General features: G+C 38.4%; 1 protein-coding gene across 4 annotated transcripts in view; it reads left to right on the top strand.

Moving 5' to 3' along the window:
• The first annotated feature begins 3977 nt into the window (after positions 1–3977).
• The window catches only part of LOC129000970 (BTB/POZ domain-containing protein 9-like), a 71667-nt gene continuing 49047 nt past the window's right edge, over positions 3978–26597 (top strand). Inside the window, exons 1-4 of one of the 4 annotated variants that reach the window (XM_054428081.1) lie at positions 3978–4322; positions 15338–15477; positions 16079–16286; positions 17475–17625. In XM_054428081.1, the coding sequence (XP_054284056.1) occupies positions 4218–4322; positions 15338–15477; positions 16079–16286; positions 17475–17625 (604 nt within the window). In that variant the 5' untranslated portion in view covers positions 3978–4217. The remainder of the gene's footprint in view (positions 4323–15337; positions 15478–16078; positions 16287–17474; positions 17626–26597) is intronic. The other 3 variants (XM_054428080.1, XM_054428079.1, XM_054428082.1) reach the window with 3 other exon arrangements.

Below are 26597 nucleotides of genomic sequence, written 5' to 3' on the forward strand. Positions count from 1 at the left end.
GATGCTAGAGTTATCGTTAATCTTTCTTCAGCACTGATTGAATTCCTGAATTGTGTACTGATCTTCGTTAAATGTGGCTTCAACCGCAGAGTAGCTCATCAAAAGATGTGATGGACATTCTTTAATAATTCAAAAACGTGCGAGGATATTACCTTATACTTTGATAAAAACTCTTAAACTGTTCATCTATCATTTTCGCAATGAAAATGGTGTAACCAATAACGCCTACGTAGAGGGTCGAAATCGACGGTTACTTTCAAGGCTTAAGCAAATTCTTCAAACTGCGATAAATAGAATAACATTTTACAACTTTTGAGCATTTAGCTTTTTTTCAATTTTGCCAAAAATGGCCGGCTTTGCTTTTTATAAACAATGCAGCCACGAGGTTCTATATTTTACATAATTATAACTTTTTTCGGTTTGGTTGCTTCCTTTGGACTAGTATAATTATTGTCATCTGAAATGGGCAGTTTGTTAGTTACATGGTTGTACAATAAAATTGTCAATTTTTGTTAGCATAGTTACTTTCACATGGTTATTTTTATTATTGTAATTTGTTTTTCAAGAAGATTGGGATATTTCTAATGTTAAAATGGGATTTTGAGGATGGTCAGGGTTGAATGTCTTTACTGCTTGGGGTCTATCAAGCAGAATTTCCTAATAAATAAATAAAAATGCCTTTATTGATCAAGCGTTTCTCAGTACAACTGCTTTTCAGAACAACTCTCGTCATATTATAAGTAACAATAACTTAACTAACAAACAAATAAACAGGAACAATAACAAGAACAATAACAACAATAACAATAACACTAACAACATAACAATAACAATAACAGAAAAAAGAAAATCTGAATAACAACTAATCATAACAGTACAGTTCCTTAATTTTGGCTCTAAAAAATGGAAAGGCATATTTATTGAGGCCAGAGGGGAGGTCGTTGTACAGCTTTTGGCCGAAGTACGAGAAGCTTCTCCTTCCAAACTCAAGCCTCATACTCTTGGAAAGTGAAGCTGGGGACCTCCATGGCGGGTACTGCGCTGGAGAGAAATCCTCCCGGAAAGAGAGCCACTCAAGAAGGTACTGTGGCTCCTGTATGACAAGAGCCTTGTGCACCATGCAGCACGACTAACTCATTGTGTAGTATACCGCAAGGTCCTGGTACCCATTTGAAAATTATATTTTTTCACATTCCATAGCAAGATAAATAATTTCTGACGTTAATCCGTTCTTCTCAATTCCATTATAAGTACTCTCTAGGACTCTCGATTGTGAGTCAGTACATATTACAAAGTTGAATCCTTCAAGTTGTTTAATCAAACTCGATGGCTGGCTTTGTAGATGACAATTAGTTCAACTGAATAGCTTGAACAAATTTTGTTTATACATACTGTATTTTTCGATAAAGTTTGCACTCTGCAGATGGAATCGTGACAGCCGCGCCAACTCCTTCTATATTGATTTGAAAATCCCGCCCGAGTGGTGAGCGTTCAAACTTTGTATATACAGTGTGTAAATTATGTATTGAAACAAATCTGTGTTTTTTAAACTAAAAGAGATAGAAATATTCTGTTCGTGGCATTGATTGTAACAAAGGTTCCGCAATTTTTTACACCAACAAAAATTGTTCACCCCTTTAATAGCAACCCCTATTGAGTGAAGGGCTTGTCAAAAGAAACACAATGCCGCAAACCCGAAGTGAATATCTCACCCCTAGCCAAAATGGCAGGTATTCCAAAATGGGTGCTTTTTCACATAAATCAAATTTTGGAATACCCGCCATTTAAGCTAGGGATGAAATACAGTATCTACCTTGGGTTTGCGTCATTGTGTTTCTTTTGAGAAACCCTCCAAAATGAGGGGACACTCAGGGGTTGTTTTAAAAAAATAAATCACCCTCACCCCCTACCCCGTTAAAGGGTAGAACATTTTTTTTTGTGTAAAAAATTGCGGATTCTTTGTTAAAAATCAATGCCACAAACAGAATATTTCTATCTATTTCAGTTTAAAAAATACAGATTTGTTCAATTCTTAATTACATACTGTATATTAGTATATCTGGTTTTTTTATAGGACGCTAAGCACGAGCCTGGGATTGTTTTTCACATTACTTCAGGCTAGACCTAGGGGTTACGGAATTATCACTTGGATAAAATGCATTGGTAACTTGGCGGGGATCGAACCCGGGACCTCAGTGACTGAAGTCCCGCGCTCAAACCACTACGCCAGCTCGTTCCCCAGGTCCCCAGTATATTCTAGTTGGATTGGATTGGATTGAACGAGGGTCGAGGACGAGAGGAGGAATCGAGGAATCGGAATCGAATAACGGATATGACCATTGAGAGATTGAGACCAGTCGACCTCGCTCGACTCGACACGCTCCACCACGCTCGAGGCTCGACCTCGACTCGACCAGTCGGAGTCGGAACAGTGTTTCCATTTGAGGGATAAAAATCCCTTTCTAGGGATATTTAGGGCCTTCGAGGGATTGAAAAGGGATTGAGGGATAACTAGGGATAATCAGCGAAATTGAAGGATTTTTGAGATTTTCTAGGGATTTCAGGCCTTTGACATTATAAAATTGAAATATTGATAAAATAATACATTATGGCTGTATTTCAACAACGTTAAGGACCTATTTTGGCTAATTTTGCAAGGGACTGATAACACATTGATTATACTATTTTTTCCCTAGGTTTTGGTAACAAATCGATTGTAGCATAGATAAAAGATACTCCTCAAGGAGGATGTTTTGTCTATGGCCCGTATTACACTATCATAGTTCTATGACATATATCTATTATCATATGTCTTTGATGAAAATTATTACAGTGTAATGTACCAACTATTATAATGGTTTTGAACTATGATAATATGTTCTCCTTGAGAGAACATATTATCATATATTTGATAATATAATATGTCATAGAACTATGATAGTGTAATAATACCGGCCTATGGTTGTAGGTAGTGGTATGGTAGTGACGTAGTATTTCAAAGTCGGGACACTCACAGGGAAGAGTAACAAACAGCCAACACTGCAGGAAACAAGCGAAGTTGGAGTTGGTCGGTGGAATGGAATGGCGGATCTAGATTACTGTATTTGTTTCTTAGTAGCCCTGTGCCCTGTGTCAATGTCGAATGTTTGTTTTCGTTTTTATTTTGTATGCCGGTGATTTCTGTGATGTTCTTTGGTTAGTAACTAACTTGGGGTAACCTTTTCACCAAGGCATGGTGGCCTTGTTTGAAAAAGACTATTAAGTTTGAAATTTGGACACTTAAATAATATTTTTGAAACAATTGTATACCAATTAATCTTGTTTTGTACCACATAGACAGTTTTTAATCACGGCTACCTTTAATTCCAGGCCGGAGGCCACGGCCTTCGAAGTGGCAACGTTGCAAGTATAGTGTTGTAAAAGGTGTTTGTTTGGAGAACGCTAAGCTAATGATATTTATGTATTTTTTTAAGAATACGAAAGCTTGGTTACTGAGCTAAATGTTGACTCCACATTCAATGTACAGAAATAGATTTTCAATTTATATTGTTTTGGTTTTCGATTCTATATTATTTTTTTTTCATGTTAACTTATGGGACGGCTTGCGCTAAACAATGCCTACTACGGTACTTGCAACGTTGCCAATTCTACCAGGCCGCGGCCTGCCTGGAGTTAAAGGTGGCCGTGGTTTTAATGGTACAAAAATGTTTTTTATATAGTGTTACATTATAAATAATGTGGGATATTGAAGAATAATATCACCAGTTGCCATATTTTAGGTGGCTACCTATACATGATATCCATTGGTATTGCTGCAAAAATAATAAATTATCTAGATTTGATATAGAGGGATAATTGGAGGGATTATTAGAACACGGACTAAGGATAACTAGGGATTTTTTGACGTTGGCCCAGGGATATTTTTTTCTTGCGGATGGAAACACTGAGTCGGAAGTCGGAGTCGACCGACGAGTGACGACCACGTGACGATTTCATTTCCATTTCCATTCAAGTACTTTGTCTTCATCATACAGCAAGAGCAAACCTTAAGTCTTTGTGAAGTGATCGTGCCGTGATGTGAATTTAAGAAGGATTTTATTATATCTTAAAGTTTGAGTTGAAATTTTCTTATCTAGCTTTGGCTTAACATAGCACATAGCCAGCCAGCCTAACTTAGGCTAGGTCTACGTACTAAGTAGTCCTACTAACTATCCAAAATGGAATCAGTCCATCCTCCTCCCAACTTTATACGGTTTTTATTTTCATCCAAACCAAAATTTGACTGCTATTTCGCAGTTAGAAGAGAAGGTCAGGAAGAACCAGTAAGTGTCTTATTCATATTAACATATCGACAGATTTTTTATATCTTGTCCCTTAGAAATTCTACTAGGCTCACAAAATTGGTAATAACTTGCGCAGGCCTATTAGGCCTAATATATTTTCATCAACCAAGCTAGTCTAGGCCCTAGGGATGAGAATTGATAGGTCAACCATTGGTGGTCACCTAAATTACTAAAGCAAAGAAGGGTTAGGCCTAGGCCTACTTCTTGGATCTATTTTTAAAAGTACCGGTATACATCTAAGTTAGGCCTGGTCCAAGTCAGGGCTCTCCTACGCCTTCTTTCACACCAGCGTGGTGCGGGACCGTCCCGCACCGGACAAAGCTGTTTAGACTATTGAATCATATGGACTTGTGTGAACCTGGCAATAACTTGGCAATAAGTAGTACGCCCGCCCGCTAAAATCTATTGCTGGCCGTTTTGCGGCAAAATGCGACCGCGTAACATGAAACCGATGATGTCACCAGATAGAGGACAGTTTAACGGACACAACAGTATCAATATCATGTACCTGGGGAATTGGAAAGGGGGGGTAAAGTCAGCAATAAGTAGTGGGCGCGCCCGAAAAAATCTATTGCCGGCCGTATTGCGGAAAAATACGTCCGCGAGCAAAAATAACGACGATGCCAACAGATAGAGGACACTTCAACGGACACGACAGTATCAACATCATGTACCTGGAGAGTAATTTTGGGGGGGTAAAACCAGCAATAAGTAGTGGGCGCGCCCGAAAAAATCTATTCCCGGCCGTTTTGCGGAAAAATACGTCCGCGAGCAATAATAACGACGATGCCAACAGATAGAGGACACTTCAACGGACACGACAGTATCAACATCATGTACCTGGGGAGTAATATAAGGGGGGTAAAACCAGCAATAAGTTGTGCGCGTGCCCTTTCAAATCTATTGTTGGCCGTATTGAGGAGAAATACGTCCGCGAGCAATAATAACGACGACGCCAACAGATAGAGGACACTTCAACGGACACGACAGTATCAACATCATGTACCTGGGGAGTAATTTAGGGGGGGTAAAACCAGCAATAAGTAGTGGGCGCGCCCGAAAAAATCTATTCCCGGCCGTATTGCGGAAAAATACGTCCGCGAGCAATAATAACGACGATGCCAACAGATAGAGGACACTTCAACGGACAGGACAGTATCAACATCATGTACCTGGGGAGTAATATAAGGGGGGTAAAACCAGCAATAAGTAGTGGGCGCGCCCGATAAAATCTATTGCTGGCCGTATTGCCGAAAAATACGTCTGCAAGCAATTTTAACAATGATGCCAACAGATAGAGGACACTTCAACGGACACGACAGTATCAACATCATGTACCTGGGGAGTAATATAAGGGGGGTAAAACCAGCAATAAGTAGTGGGCGCGCCCGAAAAAATCGATTCCCGGCCGTATTGCGGAAAAATACGTCCGCGAGCAATAATAACGACGATGCCAACAGATAGAGGACACTTCAACGGACACGACAGTATCAACATCATGTACCTGGGGAGTAATTTAGGGGGGGTAAAACCAGCAATAAGTAGTGGGCGCGCCCGAAAAAATCTACTCCCGGCCGTATTGCGGAAAAATACGTCCGCGAGCAATAATAACGACGATGCCAACAGATAGAGGACAATTCAACGGACACGACAGTATCAACATCATGTACCTGGGGAGTAATATAAGGGGGGTAAAACCAGTAATAAGTTGTGCGCGCGCCCTTTCAAATCTATTGCTGGCCGTATTGCGGAGAAATACGTCCGCGAGCAATAATAACGACGACGCCAACAGATAGAGGACACTTCTACGGACACGACAGTATCAACATCATGTACCAGGGGAGTAATTTAGGGGGGGTAAAACCAGCAATAAGTAATGCGCGCGCCCGATAAAATCTATTGCTGGCCGTATTGCCGAAAAATACGTCCGCAAGCAATATTAACAATGATGCCAACAGATAGAGGACAATTCAACGGACACGACAGTATCAACATCATGTACCTGGGGAGTAATATAAGGGGGGTAAAACCAGTAATAAGTTGTGCGCGCGCCCTTTCAAATCTATTGCTGGCCGTATTGCGGAGAAATACGTCCGCGAGCAATAATAACGACGACGCCAACAGATAGAGGACACTTCAACGAACACGACAGTATCAACTTCATGTACCTAGGGAGTAATTTAGGGGGGGTAAAAGTTATTGCTCGCGGACGTATTTTTCGGCAATACGGCCAGCAATAGACTTTATCGGGCGCGCGCACAACTTATTGCTGGTTTTACCCCCCTATATTACTCCCCAAGTACATGATATTGACACTGTCGTGTCCGTTGAAGTGTCCTCTATCTGTTGGCATCATTGTTAATATTGCTTGCGGACGTATTTTTCGGCAATACGGCCAGCAATAGATTTTATCGGGCGCGCGCACTACTTATTGCTGGTTTTACCCCGCTTATATTACTCCCCAGGTACATGATGTTGATACTGTCGTGTCCGTTGAAGTGTCCTCTATCTGTTGGTATCGTCGTTATTATTGCTCGCGGACGTATTTTTCTGCAATACGGCCGGGAATAGATTTTTTCGGGCGCGCCCACTACTTATTGCTGGTTTTACCCCCCCCTAAATTACTCCCCAGGTACATGATGTTGATACTGTCGTGTCCGTTGAAGTGTCCTCTATCTGTTGGCATAGTCGTTATTATTGCTCGCGGACGTATTTTTCCGCAATACGGCCGGGAATAGATTTTTTCGGGCGCGCCCACTACTTATTGCTGGTTTTACCCCCCCTAAATTACTCCCCAGGTACATGATGTTGATACTGTCGTGTCCGTTGAAGTGTCCTCTATCTGTTGGCATCGTCCTTATTATTGCTCGGGGACGTATTTTTCCGCAATACGGCCGGGAATAGATTTTTTCGGGCGCGCCCACTTTTTATTGCTGGTTTTACCCCCCCTAAATTACTCCCCAGGTACATGATGTTGATACTGTCGTGTCCGTTGAAGTGTCCTCTATCTGTTGGCATCGTCGTTATTATTGCTCGGGGACGTATTTTTCCGCAATACGGCCGGGAATAGATTTTTTCGGGCGCGCCCACTACTTATTGCTGGTTTTACCCCCCCTAAATTACTCCACAGGTACATGATGTTGATACTGTCGTGTCCGTTGAAGTGTCCTCTATCTGTTGGCGTCGTCGTTATTATTGCTCGCGGACGTATTTCTCCGCAATACGGCCAGCAATAGATTTGAAAGGGCGCGCGCACAACTTATTGCTGGTTTTACCCCCCTTATATTACTCCCCAGGTACATGATGTTGATACTGTGGTGTCCGTTGAAGGGTCCTCTATCTGTTGGCGTCGTCGTTATTATTGCTCGCGGACGTATTTCTCCGAAATACGGCCAGCAATAGATTTGAAAGGGCGCGCGCACAACTTATTGCTGGTTTTACCCCCCTTATATTACTCCCCAGGTACATGATGTTGATACTGTGGTGTCCGTTGAAGGGTCCTCTATCTGTTGGCGTCGTCGTTATTATTGCTCGCGGACGTATTTCTCCGAAATACGGCCAGCAATAGATTTGAAAGGGCGCGCGCACAACTTATTGCTGGTTTTACCCCCCTTATATTACTCCCCAGGTACATGATGTTGATACTGTGGTGTCCGTTGAAGGGTCCTCTATCTGTTGGCGTCGTCGTTATTATTGCTCGCGGACGTATTTCTCCGAAATACGGCCAGCAATAGATTTGAAAGGGCGCGCGCACAACTTATTGCTGGTTTTACCCCCCTTATATTACTCCCCAGGTACATGATGTTGATACTGTCGTGTCCGTTGAAGTGTCCTCTATCTGTTGGCATCGTCGTTATTATTGCTCGCGGACGTATTTTTCCGCAATACGGCCGGGAATAGATTTTTTCGGGCGCGCCCACTACTTATTGCTGGTTTTACCCCCCCTAAATTACTCCCCAGGTACATGATGTTGATACTGTCGTGTCCGTTGAAGTTTCCTCTATCTGTTGGCATCGTCGTTATTATTGCTCGCGGACGTATTTTTCCGCAATACGGCCGGCAATAGATTTCTTCGGGCGCGCCCACTACTTATTGCTGACTTTACCCCCCCTTTCTTATTCCCCAGGTACATGATATTGATGCTGTTGTGTCCGTTAAACTGTCCTCTATCTGGTGACATCATCGGTTTCATGTTACGCGGTCGCATTTTGCCGCAAAACGGCCAGCAATAGATTTTTTCGGGCGCGCGCACTACTTATGGCTGGAGTTATTGCCAGGTTCACACCAATCATAATGTTGATACTGTCGTGTCCGTTAAAGTGTCCTCTATCTGTTGGAATTATTGGTAATATGGATCGCGGACGTATTTTGCCGCAAAACAGCTAGCAATAGATTTTTCGGGCGCGCGCACTACTTATTGCCGAGTTATTGCCAGGTTCACACAAGTATCATATGGGAGCTTTCACACCAGTGCGGGTTGACCCGGACAGACCTAAACCTCTGTCCGGGTTGAAAAATCACCTGCACGAACCTAAACTTCCAATGCGGGTTGAAACCGCATGAATAGTTTTTATATCATGGGCACAGAAAACGTACTACTATAACCCAGAATGCCAACCACATGGTAAAAAGCATTAAGCGTTTTGAGAGAGCTTTGCCTGTCGATCCGTAGGCAGCGCCACCAGCGTTGCCATGCAATAGCATAGCAACGCTGGTGGCGCTGCCTACGGATTGACAGGCAAAACTCTCTAAAATCACTTAATGCTTTTTACCATGCGGTTGGCATTCTGGGTTATAGTAGTACGTTTTCTGTGATCATGGGCTCTTATGTATGCTTTCACACTTGCGCGGGACGGGCTGGTTTCACCCGCACATAAATCAGTATTTTTTACAGTCTGCGTGGATCAGTGGTTGAGTGTGGTTGATTTTGTAATACTCTTGTTAACTTAATAGGGAAGTTTGTTGTTTTTGGTATGGAGGTTAAAATTTATATAGGCTGATTAGTTTGGCCAATGGTCAAGCTTTATATTTTGGTTTAGTTTGAAGGCCAGTGCGTATGACGAGACCCCCACTGCAGCAAACCATCTTTCATTTGCATGTTTAAATTTTTACAAACTATTCTACAGATGTTTAAAATACGTTACCCCACAGCTGTCAACATAACTTTAAATACAATGAATCGACATTTTTACACATACCGTACTGCATAGATCCAATTATTAAGCAAAGGGGGCACTGTATTTTATTTTCGGATACAACAAGCAGCATAACCAGCTTTCTTTTATTTATTTGAATGAAATATATCAAAAAATCACAAAGTTTCAGCCTGGAAACGCCCGGATCCGGGCAGCTAGTGTGAAAGGGCCTTGCGGGTCGTCCCGCATCGACGGTGCGGGACGGTGCCGCACTGCGCTGGTGTGAAAGAAGGCTACCTCTTTTAAGATACCGTACCGTAGCCTACTCAAGGTCCACATTGACAATTTTGGTTCAGCGCGAAACTAGGGATCTTGCGATAAATACCGGTAGGCCTACTATCGATACCAGTTGGTATATCGATATTTTTATTGTGACATCTTTTCTACATTTTTTTATTGTAAAAACTGTTGGTATTGTATTGGTAGGCCTATCGGTTGTTCCGATATTTACTTGGTATCGATACCGGTACCAAGAGGTGTGGAGCTCAGGACACCGAGGCCGTTATCGCGTTGCGCGGACCTGACCGTTGACCCTACACAATCACTGATACACCACTTTCTGTGACTGACTAATACACCACACTCCACCTCTCCTCTTCAATCTTCACCAGATTTTATAAATTACCTCTGTTTGCACAAAGAGTTTTTTTTTACCGTCAATTTGTTCCAGAACACAAAAAATTCAGCTTCAAGCAAGACAAATAAAAAAAGTTTAAATTATACGATTTTTTCTCCATATATTTTTTACTTTCCATTTAAATTAATCTTTTCGCAACTCGAGTCTACGCACAGGCCCTGCCTTTGTAGACTGTTTCCTTTCTTATAGAATGTATTTTTTTTTTGTTTACACTTGTATTTCTACAGTATATCATTTTTGTTTTGTTATCTAGTGAGTAATGTTTTGCTGTTTCATATTTAAGTAAAGAAAAAAAAAAATACAATGTAGGCTTACTTGTCTGTAAATAATTAATTAATGGGAAATAAAATATTATTTCAATTATTATTTCATTTCATTCATTCACTTGGCCCTTAAATTAGGACCTACCTAATTGATTTTTTAAATTCAATTTAGGCTAGTAAATAATATTAAAATGATCAGAATTTCTACCACAACCTTAACCTTTATTGCAATGTGGCAATTAAAAAAAATAATTTTCATTCTGGATTTTGTGACCGTGGGCTTTCAACATACCAAATGAGACATGAAATAGTCAGACCATCTGAGACATGATTAAATGCTAAACTATAAAAAATGGACTATGAATGTGAGATACGGCAGATTGGCAGTAAGTTACTAAACTATTTCACAACTAACACAAACAATACAAAACATTTTACTTACTTACACATGTTGACACATTTAACATTCATACCGACAAAGATTCATACACGGACGAACATTTAAAACATGACCCCTAGCATTGTCTGACCGAGCGGAATTTTCACGACAACGGTTTTTTCACTGTGTAGGACAAATAATTCCTTTTTTTCGAGCTGGTGTTATTGATTCAATTGAAAATACCGTCACGACAATTTATGACTCGATAAGAAATTAACATTTACTACCGTATCGATTATGATGCATGTACGAATTTCCTTACGAACGCAACAATCAATCTGGCAATCTCAACTGTCTCGGTTTAAAACTAGTAAAACACTTCCCCCAATTGCAGTTAGGCGAAATTTAGACAATTGCGATCATTTGATGCATGTACAATTTTCACCCAAACGCGAATTTCCGAGCTACGAATTAGATAAAGATTAAATTGTCCTACACCCGCAACAAGCGACCTTCTTGTTGATGGCGCTGCTACGAGTGACTTGCGCGTGGCACAGTTTCAGTCCTCCCCTCTCATCTCAATCCGCGTTACGTCATGGTTGGACAGACTTGTCCGTTGCCTTGTCTCAGATTTTAAACCTTGGGATTTAAAATCGGCACACTATTTAACATCAAATTAAACAAATAAATATGATACTTGATAGTTTTTTTGACTTAATCTTTTTTTCAATTTACCGTAGGCTGATAGTAAACACAAATGTGTGCGTTGGTAATGTAATAGAATTGTCTATTAAAAAGATAAATTATTCAGGCCTAGGGATGCTGCGATACCACTGTCTTTCCGATATTTGGTATCGTTACTGTCAGTAACTTATAGTATCTATTCGATACCAGTGACATCATATTCTGATTAATAAATAATGGTCTATATAAATAGGCCTACCTTATAGGCCTACTGTCAAAGTGATGCTTTGTAGGATACTGCAGTTTCATTCCCTAAAGGAACTTACATCAGAATCAAAATCACATTAAGTCACATAAATCATGGACGAACACAGAAACTTGTGTTTTTCGGTACTGGAGTTTTTGTAATGTCTATGTGTTATGTTCGTATGTTTGTCCGTGATTTATGTGAATGTGATTTTGATTGATTTTTACCATTACTTCCTCTGGAATGAAATTTGGTTGTCTTTTGAAGCCTAATGAAGTTCCTTTAGGGAATGAAACTGCAGTAGCCTACATGGACTACAAAGGATCACTTTGACAGTATAAGGTATTTAAACCATTATTTATTACTATAGGCCTACCAGTGATCCGGTGGCTAACAACATGAAAATATTCTGATTCACTGGTCTTTAATTAATGTTCACTTGCTCCAGTACAGTACAGCCAATATAGGATTTGAACCGCTAAGAACTACCTAAGTTAATTTTAAATGTAAAAAGTTCATAAAAATTAACCAAACATAGCCAAACTTTGTTTTCAATTTTACCTTCGAGTAAAAGATCAAGTAGGCCTACCTTATTTTCTAGGCCTATATAATTTATCTTTTTAATAGTAAATTTTATTACATTCCCAAAGAATACACACATTTATGTTTACCATCAGCCTAAATTGAAAAAATAGATTTAGTTAAAAAAAAACTGTAGTGGTGTCATCTATATTAGTTTAATTTGATGTAAAATAGTTCATGGTTTAATTTTATTTGCTTAACGTTGCTAACATTGGGTTGTAATAAAAATAACTCTTTGCAACCAAACCGTCAAGTTTGACCATTGACTACATGTTTTACTTTTATATGTTACCTATGTAAAGTTCCATGAATGAATAGTGAATCATAATTTACTCAAACCACATATCAGATAAGCTAGACATAGAAACTAAATATTTGGGTGAAAATATGTTTTTTTTTATCACACTGGTGCTCCAACATTTGAAAACAACCACTCAGAAGGCACGAGCGTTTACCATTTGCCTCAGATATTACCTTCCAATTCTTACGTTACGATACTGGCCTCTTGGTATTGATACCAAGTAAATATCGGAACAACCGATACTGATACGATACCAGCAGCATCTTAATATCTCTATTCAGGTCTAGAACATAAGGTACTTCAATTTTTACTTGAAGATAAAATTTAAAACAGAGGTTGTCTATGTTTGGTTAGTTTTTATAAACTTTTTACATAATTCGGTAGTTAGCAGCTCGAATCCTATATTGGCTGTACTGTACTGGAGTGAGTAAACTTTAATCAAAGATCAGTAAATCAGAATATGATGTCACTGGTATCGAATGGATACCATACTGACGGTATCAATACTTAGTTCCGATACTGAGCCGGTATCGATACTTCTTTTCGATACGGTATCGATACTAAATATCGAAAAGCACTGGTATCGCAACATCCCTAAGTGAAACTGACAATAGATGAGCAATAACTCCCTCTCTTTCTCTTATCGCCCCTCCGACAATATACGTCACAGCAAAACGTCACTACTAAGATAGCGTCATAGCCTGACTGCTCATAACAAGCGTGATAAGTTGTGATCTCTAAATAATCGTTGGCGGGATTTTTTTGCGAAACACTGCCAAATGGCATTTGGTGGTACCTGCGCAGGGTTGAGTATGAAGGTACTGTATAATATGTATGAATAAAACGGTACGCTGAATGAAATTAAACAACTATTGGCATGCATATGTGAACACAGTAAAAGCATTACCTATTGCAGCAGTATACACTTCAAAGACTGGTTTATTGAAAGATATTAGCATCTCACTTCGTTTTTCCCTCTTATTTTTCTTAAACACATGGTTATGAAAAATAAATGACATAGTCATGGTAAGCCCACTCTTTACTAATGTAGCTATTTAGCCTGGAATGGTCCTCATGTGACCTCAGCTGAACGATGACGCTATTACCTACACAAATTAACTAGCGGCCCGGCTAAGTTACCATTTTAGATAGAGAAGAGATAGCAAACTCTGGTTTTCACTATTCTTTAAGTTTTCGTAAACACTTCAAAATGAGGTCTCACTTGAAGGGGGTTTACATTTAAAATTTTTGAGTTGTCCCTAAAATTCCCCCTTTTTGAGGGACACTAAAAAATTTCAAAATCATAAAATGAAACTTCCTGCTAAGATTGTTGGGCCACCAAAAGGATATCTCTATATTTACTTCGAAAATATTAGAGGGGGGGGGGGTTGACTTTTTATTCACTCTGTATATTGGCTACAAGTAATAATGTAATAATAGGGTAATATCTATATAATTAATACGCTACATGAAACTTTGTCGGTTGAACTCCTCCGCCATTTCTTAACCGATTTTATCCATTGACGTCTCATTGGAAAGAGCGTGTCGCGTAGATTTGCAAACTGGCCTTACATTTTTGAAATAGTCCCTTGGGCTCTGCCCCAGTGGCTTTGAAAGTTCCCATGTTATCCTTATGAAGAACATAATTGTTTACATTTTGATCAGCTGTATAATTTAATTGCTGTTATTTACTTTTCAATTCAACGAAACGCATTTGGTACATTTTACTGATTTTGTTGAAATTAAATATTTCCTACTTTAATTTACATTTGTGTTTAAATAACTACTTTACTTCTTTGCAATTGCTCGATTTCGAGCAACATGTACACTAGTAAGTAATATTTAAATACCTGCCTATATCTATTCATAAAAAATAACTTAAGTTTTTTTCATGCTAAAATCATGAAAACTGTTCAGCATCACACCTAACAAGTGTTGGGCTCTGCTTATAAAAATGTCAAACTACAACTGTTATTATTAATTAATTGCACACAAGATTAATTGCTATACCCGTGCTTTGCAACGGGAAGAAAATGTGACCTAGAGAGCTATTCAAGTGGTGCTGATGTGTGTTTTAAAATACAGCAACTCTATGATTTAGTTTGAAAATATAAACTGATTTAAAAGTGTAATCCTACTTTCAAACCCCTACTTTTGATGTTAATAGATCCAAAAGAATATACCTCCATACGGACACATACCTTAGCATCAATTTCTTCATTTTGCTGCTTCATGAATGACATGTTTTACCATAATTCTTCAATTTTAGTCAAGCCTCTTTCCATGTAGCTTACTATATAAATTACAAAATAAAAACTAACCTAAACTTTGAGCAATACTTAAACAAAACTTATACAACCTTTCTTTAAAACCAACCTCCTCAATTCAATCTTCATTTTTCTAGTAAATAAACAAACACCAATTCATTGCACTGACCAGCTGTTTCATGAACTAAATTGAATTATATCATTTGAACTTTGGAAATATGCCAGGGGTAACCCTTTGGAAATTAGCCTGTGGGGCAGAGCCCTTAGGAAATTCGTCCATATTAATACTTTTCGGCAAATCTACACACTCTAAGCTTCATTTTGATGTGCCATATGCCTATATTTTTATTTGGTAAATGACCTTAACCGTTTACATAAAATTTGATTGTATCACTTTAATAATATAATAGATTACTAATGTCAAATTTACCTTTTTAAGGAAAGGATTGGAGCTGTCAAGTTGATGTTGATGGCTCACAGTGAAGTTTTCAGACTAGAATTAGAAGACAGTAAATTGGCTGAGAAGAAAGATGTTCCTATCAAAGACATCCATCCTGAAACCTTCAGGGGAATGTTGAGGTGAGTTGATTGTAAACTACCTAATTATGGAACTTAGCGATTCCATGTCCATCCATCCAATTAATTGTTTTTGGTTGGAAATAATTCATCAAATTTAATTTATATTTAATTACCACACTTAAATTGTCAAATATTTGAAATATTTATTTATCCCCAGTAGTGGGCAATAATAATGTTTGTGACTTCTAAAGGTGTGTAGTAAATGTAGGCCTAAATGGAATAAAATATATATATATTTTTTTAAGTAGAGGTTGGCAGCCTCTTTTAACCTTGCATTTGCCCGTACACATAGACCAACTGCCCGTGTGTGGAACGTATCCAGCAAATCAAGGGGTGAGCCCGTACAGTACAAAGGTGAACTGTATGCCTACTGATGACATGTTTTTGGCAGTGACCAGGATCCGAACCCACGACATCGCAACCTTGGGCCCGAAGTCTGTGACGCTACCGACTGAGCCACCGACTCACCATTCTTTACTAGATAGCGTATTAATATTGTCCTGAAACTTAAAATTTGTATTAGCAATAATTTAAATTGGTTTTAAAATCTTGTTAATTACCTACTGTCATCTAGAAGTTACACAATTTTAACCTGTTTCAGATATGTTTATGGCTATGACACTACTGCTACAATGGAATTTGATGAGGCTGATAATTTACTGTATGTTGCGGAGAAGTATTTGATGAAACCTTTGAAAGACAGCCTGGCTGCTAGACTGATGACTCTTTTGAACACAGACAACATTTGTTCCCTGATGAACAACCCTGCGTGTTACACTCATCTGGAGTTGGACTCGGCCATTACCAAGGTTAGTTTGAGTGTTTTTTGTACATAGACTTTCGGTATGTAGAAATTCAAATCAAATCAAATCAAATATGTCTTTATTCATAATATGTACAATTTATGTACAATGAATGGTGTCAGATCTTATTTCTAAGAAATAAAAATAAGTACATTAAAATTAGCCTATTTACAAGTATAATACAATATACCTAAATCTTACCAACGCCATTTTTGTTATTTAAAAACTCATTAATTGAATAATAAGTGTTCTCAATCATGAATGCCTTTAATTTTTTTTTTAAATTTCTTAATATTAATCTCACTTTTCAAACTCTCTGGCAATCTATTAAAGAATTTGGCGCCCTTATATGTGGTCTTTTTTTTTTTTTAAATTCTAATTTATGTGTTTCTAATTTCAAATTATTTTTGTGCCTAGTGTTGTAAGTATGATTATGGCCAAGAAAACTGGTATTAGTCATGTTTTGTTTCACATACATTACACATTCATATACATATAAATTAAATACTGATAAAATTCCTAGTTCACTAAACCTATCCTTTACATGAGCCTTGTACTTCAAACCTAGCATGATTCTTATACATTTCTTTTGGAGTTTCAATAACTTTTTTAAGTTTTAAAATTAGATGTGTGAAGTAGATATACACCTGAAGCTTCGAGTCTTGGCCACGACAGAGCTTATTGTTAATTTTCAGACTATGACATGATCTCCTAGATATTGAGTCCTTAAAAGTTTCCCACATTAAATTTTTTTTTTAATTTAAATTTTTTTTTAATTTAAATTTTTTTTTTTTATCTTGTCTCGAAAATATCCCGCTAGTATTTCAATCCCGCCCAAAGCTTCGAGATAAAAAAATATTGAAGTTTCGGTTCTTGTCCATCACTAATTGACAGTAAAACAATGTGTAGCCTACATATCCCAGACAATTTTTTAAACCCAAAGCACTTGACTATTTTATAACTTGCAGATGCATGTTCTCTGTGAAATAGAGCTGCTTTTTCCGATGGATGAAAAAATACCATCATCATTATATTGGGAGTAATTGTAACATAGAAGAGGTGGCGGAAGAATATTTATAAACGTAACAAATAAATTAATCAATCACGATGTGACAACTAACTTGGATGCGAAAAAAATTAATACTATTGATTTAGATTTTGTTGCAACTAATGCACTATTTTTTTCTTTAATAGATTTTGAGATTTGAGACGGATCAAGTGTTAGCAAGCCCAGAGTTTTTGTCGATGAATTCTGACGGTTTCCTCAAGATTTTGGAACAGGACGAACTTGTTGTTCCAGAAATAGAATTGTGGAGAGCAGCGATTAAATGGGGCAAACACAGAGGTAAGGATTTAGATCTTAAAGCTTAGTGTTATTTATGCACACCTAAGCCAAATATGAGTGCAAGGTGAGAATGGAGGAAGATGATCCGTGTAGCTTTGTGTAATCAATTCATCAAAAAGTCCATTTATTTTTATATCTTCCAAATCTTACATTGGATTTTACTATTTTGAATTACAGTACATACAGAAAACAATGGTTGAAAAACTTCTGTTTGGTTTGCACTCAGGCCCACTACTACTGTGAATAGTTAAGATAAAATACAATTTTTTTAAATATAAGTTAGGTTGCATGATAACCTATGCCGGTAATAATAATAAAAAAAAGAACATTCTTCCTTCTATTAATGTACAACATAGGAAGGATTTAATTATGAAATAAGTGACTTAAACCACTAGTTAAAACTCTCAAGGTCTTAATAAATTATTGTCTTGAGAAAATTAAATACCTTGTTTAGAATACTAAGTTGTTCAGACTAGCCGTATAAGCATTAAAATTGTATCAGATAATTAGAAACAAATTTACTATTATGACTGTACAGTGATAATATCAATTTCTCTTGTACAAACTCCTGCATCACGGAGGCATCATGATCATATTGCGATGATTATATCGCTTTAGGGTATCGGCGGTTATTCAAAATTTCTGGTTCCAAACGACATTTACCTACAATTTATGGAATTTCTCCCGGTCAACAAAATTCACATACAATTCCCGGTTCTTTTGGTTTCCCGGTAAGCTGGGCATCCTGTTAATATTTTAGAACACGAAGCTACTGTTAACCTTTTCTCCCTAACTGATAGTTCGGCTTTGAGTGTCCTAACGTTCCATCAAGAGTTATCATGCATAATTAAATCATCAAAAACCACTGATATTTAAATCCAAATCTCATAAACATAACAATAACGGAGGGAGTTTTCCCAGAAGCGCTGAAAATAGCACAAGTGGTTCCTATTCACAAAAAGGGCTGCAAAAATAGTGTCAAAAATTATTGCCCAGTGTCATTAGTGCCTATTTTAGGTAAATTAATTGAACGGATTGTAAAGCACCAGGTATGTACACACTTTGATAGATTTAGGGGGAGTAAGCCTTTTTTTCTGCCAGTTTGGTTTTCTCAGTGGAAGGTCAACTACGGATGCCATTGATTGCTTTGTTTTTGGGATTTTGGAAGCTTTTGAGGGAAGGAGTCTTGCTCAGGTGACTGTGTGTGATTTGAGCAAGGCTTTTGATTGTGTCGATCATGGTTTCTCAATGTGTAAATTGGAGCACTGTGGCATCCGTGGTTGTTCTAAAAACTAGGGTTCCCCAAGTCTCGGTCCTTGGTCCCCTACTCTTTTTGATTTCTGTCAATGATTTGCCACTTAGTATTGAGGGTTCTCAAACCACAATGTTTGCAGATGATACAACGTTCCTAACTGTTCACCATGATCTCAATAGATTAAAGTTATCTGTAGAACAAACAATGAAACAAGCTGGGGATTGGTTTAGTGACCAACAATCTCCTTCTTAATGTAGATAAGACACAAAGTTTGCCATACAAAAAACAAAGATTTGGGCTCAGGTGTAATTTGTAAAGAGGTTAGGCCCATAAAAGTCCTGGGTGTGTTGATTGACATCAGCCTTTTTTGGTCAGCTCACATTGATTTAGTATGTTCAAAACTGTCAGAGTTATTTATTTAGTTAGGTTAAAAATTGTTGAGAAATATATCCGAGTAGCCTATTTTGCATATTTTTAGTTAGTGTTAAGCTATGGTCTGATTCTCTGGGGTAACTGTAGTAATATAAGTGATGTTTTGTTACTTCAGAAAAAGGCACTTAGAATAGTAACCAAATCAGCTTTCAAAGCCCATTGTAGACCTTTGTTTATCAAAACTAGAATATTGACTGTCATTAACCTGTTACATATATAGGGTGTTCCACGAAGTGGTTTAAACGTTTGACTTTATATTTCTTGCCCATTTATAGACCGATGTCTTTGAAACTTTGCATAATTTATTAAATATGTTTTAAAACTATTCTGGGAAAATTTAAGCTCCCTAATCCTCGTAGAAACAAAATGGTGGCATATTGAATGTTTTTAATTAACTAATCATATTAAATTAATTAATTTATTATTATTTATTAACTAGTGATGGATCACAGTTTGAATAATTTTGGACTCTACTCTTAGGTTTTTCATTAGGCTATGTTCTAATTTCCTGATTAAAAAGCATTATTTCCCTAGGATGTGATAATACAAATATTTTACAAAACCAAAAACACTATTTTAATATGTTTAAAGTATCATTTTTTCAATATAACTCCATTTTAGCGAATTTCCCATATAGGGAATATTAGCGAATTTCCCATATAGGGAATAAGCTATTACCGTAGTACTCATGGTAAGACCTGGACCCGGGACAGATTTTTTTTTCGTTTTGAGGTCCATAGAGGCCAAAAATAGCATCCGTTCAAATTCGTATATATATATATCTATATAAATAAAATTAGAGTTTTGTCTGTACATTGCTCAGAATCATAAACTTTTAGGTTATTTTTACGTTTTATACATTAAAGAAACCGAAACAAGTCTCATCTAAATTTCTGTCTGTCTTCCAGTCTGTTACGGCCCAAGAGCCATTTTACGCGGCCTTCTCCTGAAAAACAAGAGTACCTATCAAGTTCCAAATCATTTTAATGTATTCACTGGATTGGCAAGATTGTCTTTAGCCATTAAAATATGGCGTCACTACTTTGTAAATAAAATGACGGACGTTTAAAAACCCAATTTTGTGCGATTTTTGTCAAGTTTTCTCCCAATGTCCAATGTTCATCACTTAATCATCAATGAAATAACGAACAGCTGTTCGGATCAAGATTATTTTTTCTATCTGTCACTGATATGTTTACATTAAAGGTTGTTTACAAATACCGCAAACATTTCCGATCACGTTTTGAAAGCAAAATCCAAAACCAAGTGAGATTAAAAACTATTTTCCTTACATACAGAATTTCATTAATCGCAGGTTCAATAATGTGTAAAATGAAATAGAGATTCTTTGTGTATAAAATTGCTCTGAAGCTTTGATAACCGGGAAAAAAGACCTTGAAACAGTGATGTAAAGGGCTGGGAAACTTACGTTTATTAATTAATTGACGGCGTTTCAATGGCGGTTGTGTAAAGCGTAAAGTGAAAAATCATAACTGCAGTGGGTGATTGTAACAGAGGTTTACGGATGATGCTAAACTCGCTTTTCCAATGTGTCACTTTCAGTTTCTACTTACCCCTATGTGCTACAATCGCTGGTCCATACAGCCAATAGGAAAATAAGACTGTATCTTGGGTACATAGGCCTACCCAATTATTCATAACAACCTATTCGACGACGATCCTTGATACCGGTACTTTTCCCTAGAATACATGGCCTACCTACTTACGAAATCAAATTAAAAACTTTCAAAACACAACATTGTGTGATTTTGTTCTTAGAGAATACGTCATATTCTAAATAACAAAAAGCTGTTTGGATGAGATTGTTTGGTTCAAACTGTCACCAACATTTTTACATTAAAAGTTGTTTACAAATAATGCAATTAATGGGAAATAACTTTGATTTCCGATAACGTTTTGTCAGAAAATCCAAAACCAAGAGAGATCAATCACCTCGGAACTGGATTAACGCATTTAATTGGTCGGATGTAGTATAGTTCTTAACTGTAAACGTTGGTTTTTGGTACTGGTTCTTTTCCTTAGAACCGGTGGTATTGCACAAGAATCAATTTTACGTACCAACACATCATATTTACAAATTAGTTATCGTTAGTGTTGCACCTTATTTATTACATTAGTATTAAATTTAATTGATGTCTTACTGTATAAGTTTTGCTTTTTCTTTATATGTCATTATATTAGGTTTATAGATAATAGTTTTACCAGCATATTTGCTTATAAAATTGTTCTTGAGTTTTGATGACCGGGAAGAAGACCTTGAAGGCCTATAGCCCTATATTAAAAGGATTGTTTGAAATCTGTCCTAATTTTCAACGCATACATTTTAACCCTTAAATGACAACTAAGAGCTGATGGAAGTTGATTCATTATGTATTAAAGTAAGTATCTTCTTTTGAATATTTTAGTGACATTCTGTTATATTCACTGTTTCTTCATTGGAGCACTAATTAAGGTAAAAGTCCATTTGGAACTATACAAAAGTCCATAGTACAGTACCATCAATATATTTTTTCTTCGAATCACCTAATTCATTTAAACGTAATATTTATATATTTATACACACTTCATACATATTTTTCTGAATTACTATTTGTTTTAATTTGGTGAACCATACTCAGCTGGAAATATGCTATGTAAATATTTACTATCATATCGATATTTGAATGAATCAAAATGCCTCGAAAAAAAAGAAGTTGTTTAGGTAGATTATCGCAGGACGCAAAGAGGAGAAGGCTGTTGCAAGAAAATCAATACGAGTCGGCAGATGATCTTGCTGGTCAAGAAAGAACAAATATCGTGGTAAATGACTTTTCTCTGAACGAACGTGCAGTTGACGAGAGCGCGGGGACCTCAAGATCCCAACCCTTGACGACTCGAGAGCGAATGGCTCTCTACAGAGTTCGACAGTCCTATGACGAGAGAGAAAGAAGAAGAAAAAAAGATAGAGAACATCATCAAGACTTTCGAATGGTTCAGTCCGAGGAGGAACGAGAGGCATGGAGAAAAGATGCAAGGTTGCGGTACCAAGAATTTAGACAGCAAGAAACTGAGGAAGAACGAGGAGCGAGAAGAGAATACGACAGGTTGCGGCACGAAGAGTTAAGACAAGAAGAAACTGAGGAGGAACGAGATGTGCGGTTAGAAGAAGACAGAGTGCGTCATGCCATAGTACGACAGAATGAATCAGACGAGGAGCGGAGAGCTCGGCAATTAAGAGATAATGATAGGCACAATCGTGCTGTTCACCTCCATCGCCTGACATTGGAAAATGCATCAGACAGAATAAATATCCATAGAGCAGAACAAGACCAAAACGAAAGAAATGTAGTAATGGTTGCAGACGCAGAAAGGCACCAAATAGCCAGACATCTGGAAACCATTGAGGAGACTCAAAACCGACTTGAACAAGAGAGAATACGTCACGCAAACAGAAACCTAATTAGATGGGAAAACAAATATAACAGTGGATTCCAATACGACCCAAATATTAACTATAGTGAAGCCGCTAACATTGGTGACTTTGACAAAGTTTGCAGATTCTGCCATGCTTTGACTTGGGCAAAAGAACCACGTGGAATATGTTGTGCATCTGGAAAAGTGACCATCCCCCCTATTTTGGAAGCACCTGAGCCTCTTTGTTCTTTGTTGTCTGATGATTCACCACAGTCAAGACATTTTCTCCGTAATATTAGAAATTACAATAGTGCATTTCAAATGACTTCATTTGGAGGTAATGAGATACGTGAACATGGATATATGCCTACATTCAAAGTTCAAGGCCAAGTGTATCACCTTGTCGGTTCTCTTTTGCCTCCTCCAGGTCAACCTCCATCTTACCTTCAGATTTACTTTGTAGGAGATTATCAAGTTTAGCTTGAGAGAAGACAAAACTTATTTCAAGGCCTTGAACCTAACTTGTTAGCTGCTTTGCAAACAATGCTTAATGAAATTAACAACTACTTAATAAGTTTCAAGACTACTTTGGAAACATTGCCTAGAGATTCGCCTGATTTCAAAATTGTCATTAGGGCCAACAAACGTCCTGCAGGAGAACATGCAGGCAGATACAACGCACCGACGGTGAATGAGGTTGCTGTATTGATGATTGGAGACCAAAGTGATCATCGAGACATTATTTTAAATTCAAGAGAACATGGTTTGAAGCGAATATATGAGACTCACCGTTCGTATGACGCTCTCCAGTATCCCCTCATGTTTTGTAGGGGCGAAGATGGATATAGTATCAACCTGTATCACGTAGACCCTAATACTAGGCAACTGACTACCAAGAAGACTAGCTCCAGAGAGTTCTATGCCTACCGAATAATGGTGAGAGAAGGCGAGGTGAATCATATACATAAGTTCAAGCAGCTTTTGAATCAATACTTGGTTGATATGTATGCCAAGGTTGAAAGTGAGAGATTGCTGTACCTCCGGACGCATCAAAAAGAACTGAGAGCAGAAAACTACATTAATCTGCAAGATGCTCTTAGGCGAGATGACAACATAGAACAATTAGGGCAGAAGATAATTTTGCCATCCACTTTCACTGGGGGTCCAAGGTATATGCACTCTCGAACGCAGGATGCCTTCTGCTATGTAAGGAAGTTTGGTCGCCCAGACCTTTTTATTACCATGACAACAAATCCAAAGTGGAGTGAAATCACTAATACTATTGAGGAAAGACAGACTGCTCAAGACCGGCATGACATTGTATCTAGAGTTTTCAATCTTAAACTCAACTGTCTTATGGCCGTTTTAACAAAAGGTCAGATTTTTGGCTTGGTTAGATGTTATATGTACTCTGTAGAATGGCAGAAGCGTGGTCTGCCTCACGCACACATACTGGTTTGGCTCGAGGAATCTATTCCTCCAAACAGAGTCGACGAAACTATTTCAGCAGAGCTTCCGAATCCTCAATCTGACCCTGAACTTGCTGACATCATTAAAACCCACATGCTGCACGGCCCCTGTGGCGCTTTTAATGTAAGGCAACGTAAGCTTCCCTGCATGAAGGATGATGGCCAATGCAGTAAGAGGTATCCGAGGCCATTTGTTAATGAAACAACAACGGGAGACAATGGATATCCTACATATAGGAGGCGCTCCCCAGAGGACGGAGGTCATTATGTCCTTATCAAGGTTGGAAATGAAGAGATCCCAATGGACAACCGATGGGTAGTGCCCTATTCACCTGTATTATCACGTACATTCAAAACCCACATCAATATTGAGTATTGTAGCAGTGTAAAATCAATCAAATACATATGCAAGTACATAAACAAGGGTACCGACCAGGCCACATTTGCTGTTAGTGACGAAACTGATGAAATAAAAATGTATCAGAGTGGTCGGTACATATGCACATCCGAGGCTGTATGGCGGATTCTGTCTTTTCCAATTCATGACAGGTTCCCTGCTGTGTCACACTTGGAGATCCATCTTCCAGATCAGCAAAGAATCTATTTTCAACCGGAAAATGTCAGGGAAAGAATGGAAGGAAGTACCACCACACTTTTGGCATTTTTCAACCTTTGCCAAACGGATCCATTTGCTAAAACTCTATAATGAGTTACCCTCCTACTACACATTCTCAAAACAAAGAGGTTGGTCCAGGAGACGGAGAGGACAACCTGTGGCAGGTCATCCGAATGTGCGGCAGGACCCTTGTATCGGCAGGGTGTACACCGTCCAACCCAGCTGCAGTGAACGGTACTACCTACGACTTCTGTTGCACTCTGTTCGAGGGCCAACGTCTTTTGACGATCTCAAGACAGTTGATGGCACCCTTCATGACAAATTCCAATCTGCGTGTCGTGCCCTTGGCCTTTTGGAGGACGACTCATGTTGGGAGGAGACTCTTGCTGAAGCTGTTATTTCTGAGAGTCCCACCAAACTGAGAGATCTTTTTTGTATATTGATTGTGTTTTGCAACGTGAGTAACCCTCTCGAACTCTGGATAAGATTTCGAGATCACCTATCGGAAGACTTTTTGAGAGAAGCTCAAAATGTTGAAATCAACACCACTTTTGAAAACAACCCAAACCTTTACGATCGTTGCCTATCAAGTGTGCAAGAGATCATCTCTCGCATGGGTGGGCTTGGCCTTGAAAGCTACAATTTGCCATTGCCAACCGCGGTTATTGATCATTTGAGTACGGATTACATTAGAGAGACAAGCTATGACATTCCTGGCCTTCTTCAATTTGTTGTAAGGAATGTTCAAAGTCTCACGGATGAGCAGCGACATGTATATGATCAAGTTTTGGGTAGCACAACTGTTGAAGACAACCAGAAAATGTTTTTTCTAGATGCACCTGGAGGTACCGGGAAGACTTACCTATTAAAGTTGATTCTCGCTAAAGTTAGAGGGGACCGAAAAATTGCTCTAGCTGTGGCCTCATCTGGAATTGCAGCAACACTTCTGCCGGGTGGGAGAACTGCTCATTCAATGTTTAAGATCCCAATCAATGTTGAACATATGGACGTTCCTATTTGTTCAGTTTCCAAAAACTCCCCAATGGCTCGAGTCATACAAGAAGCCTCATTAATCGTCTGGGATGAATGCACAATGGCGAACAAATTGTCAATCGAAGCTTTAGATAGGACACTTAAGGACGTCAGGAACAGTAACGCTATCATGGGAGGAGTCACATTACTTTTCTCCGGTGACTTCCGACAAACTCTGCCAGTTGTTGTCGGAGGAACGAGGGCAGATGAGATGAACGCCTCTATCAAAAGATCTACCTTGTGGCCAAATATAACGAGACTTTCACTATCAAGGAACATGAGGACAAACTTTGGAAGTGAGCATGGGCATGATGATTTCGCAAATGTTTTGTTAAAATTAGGAAATGGAACTTTAGAAAACAACAACGGAACAATTGAAATACCCCCTTCTCTTGGCGTATCTGTAGGAACCTCAGATGAACTCATCGAAAGGGTTTTTCCAGGAGTGAGAGATCTTCCAAACAGAGACAGTAGGTGGATCTGTGATAGGGCTATCCTGACTCCAACAAATGACTCTGCAACTGAGATGAACAACAAAGTGATGTCTCTACTACAATTTGAGGAACATAGCTACTATTGAATAAACACTGTTCTCAGACAGGATGATGCCGTCCACTACCCGGTAGAGTTCCTCAACTCAGTCACAGCACCTGGACTACCTGCCCACGAGCTTAAACTTAAAGTTGGAGTGCCAGTTATTCTACTGAGAAACTTGCATCCTCCTAATTTGTGCAATGGGACACGGCTTAGAGTC

This window comes from Macrosteles quadrilineatus, unplaced genomic scaffold, assembly GCF_028750875.1.
Source record: "Macrosteles quadrilineatus isolate MER2022 unplaced genomic scaffold, UCM_ALF_1.0 Scaffold_8__2_contigs__length_117827958, whole genome shotgun sequence".
Lineage (NCBI taxonomy): Eukaryota > Metazoa > Arthropoda > Insecta > Hemiptera > Cicadellidae > Macrosteles > Macrosteles quadrilineatus.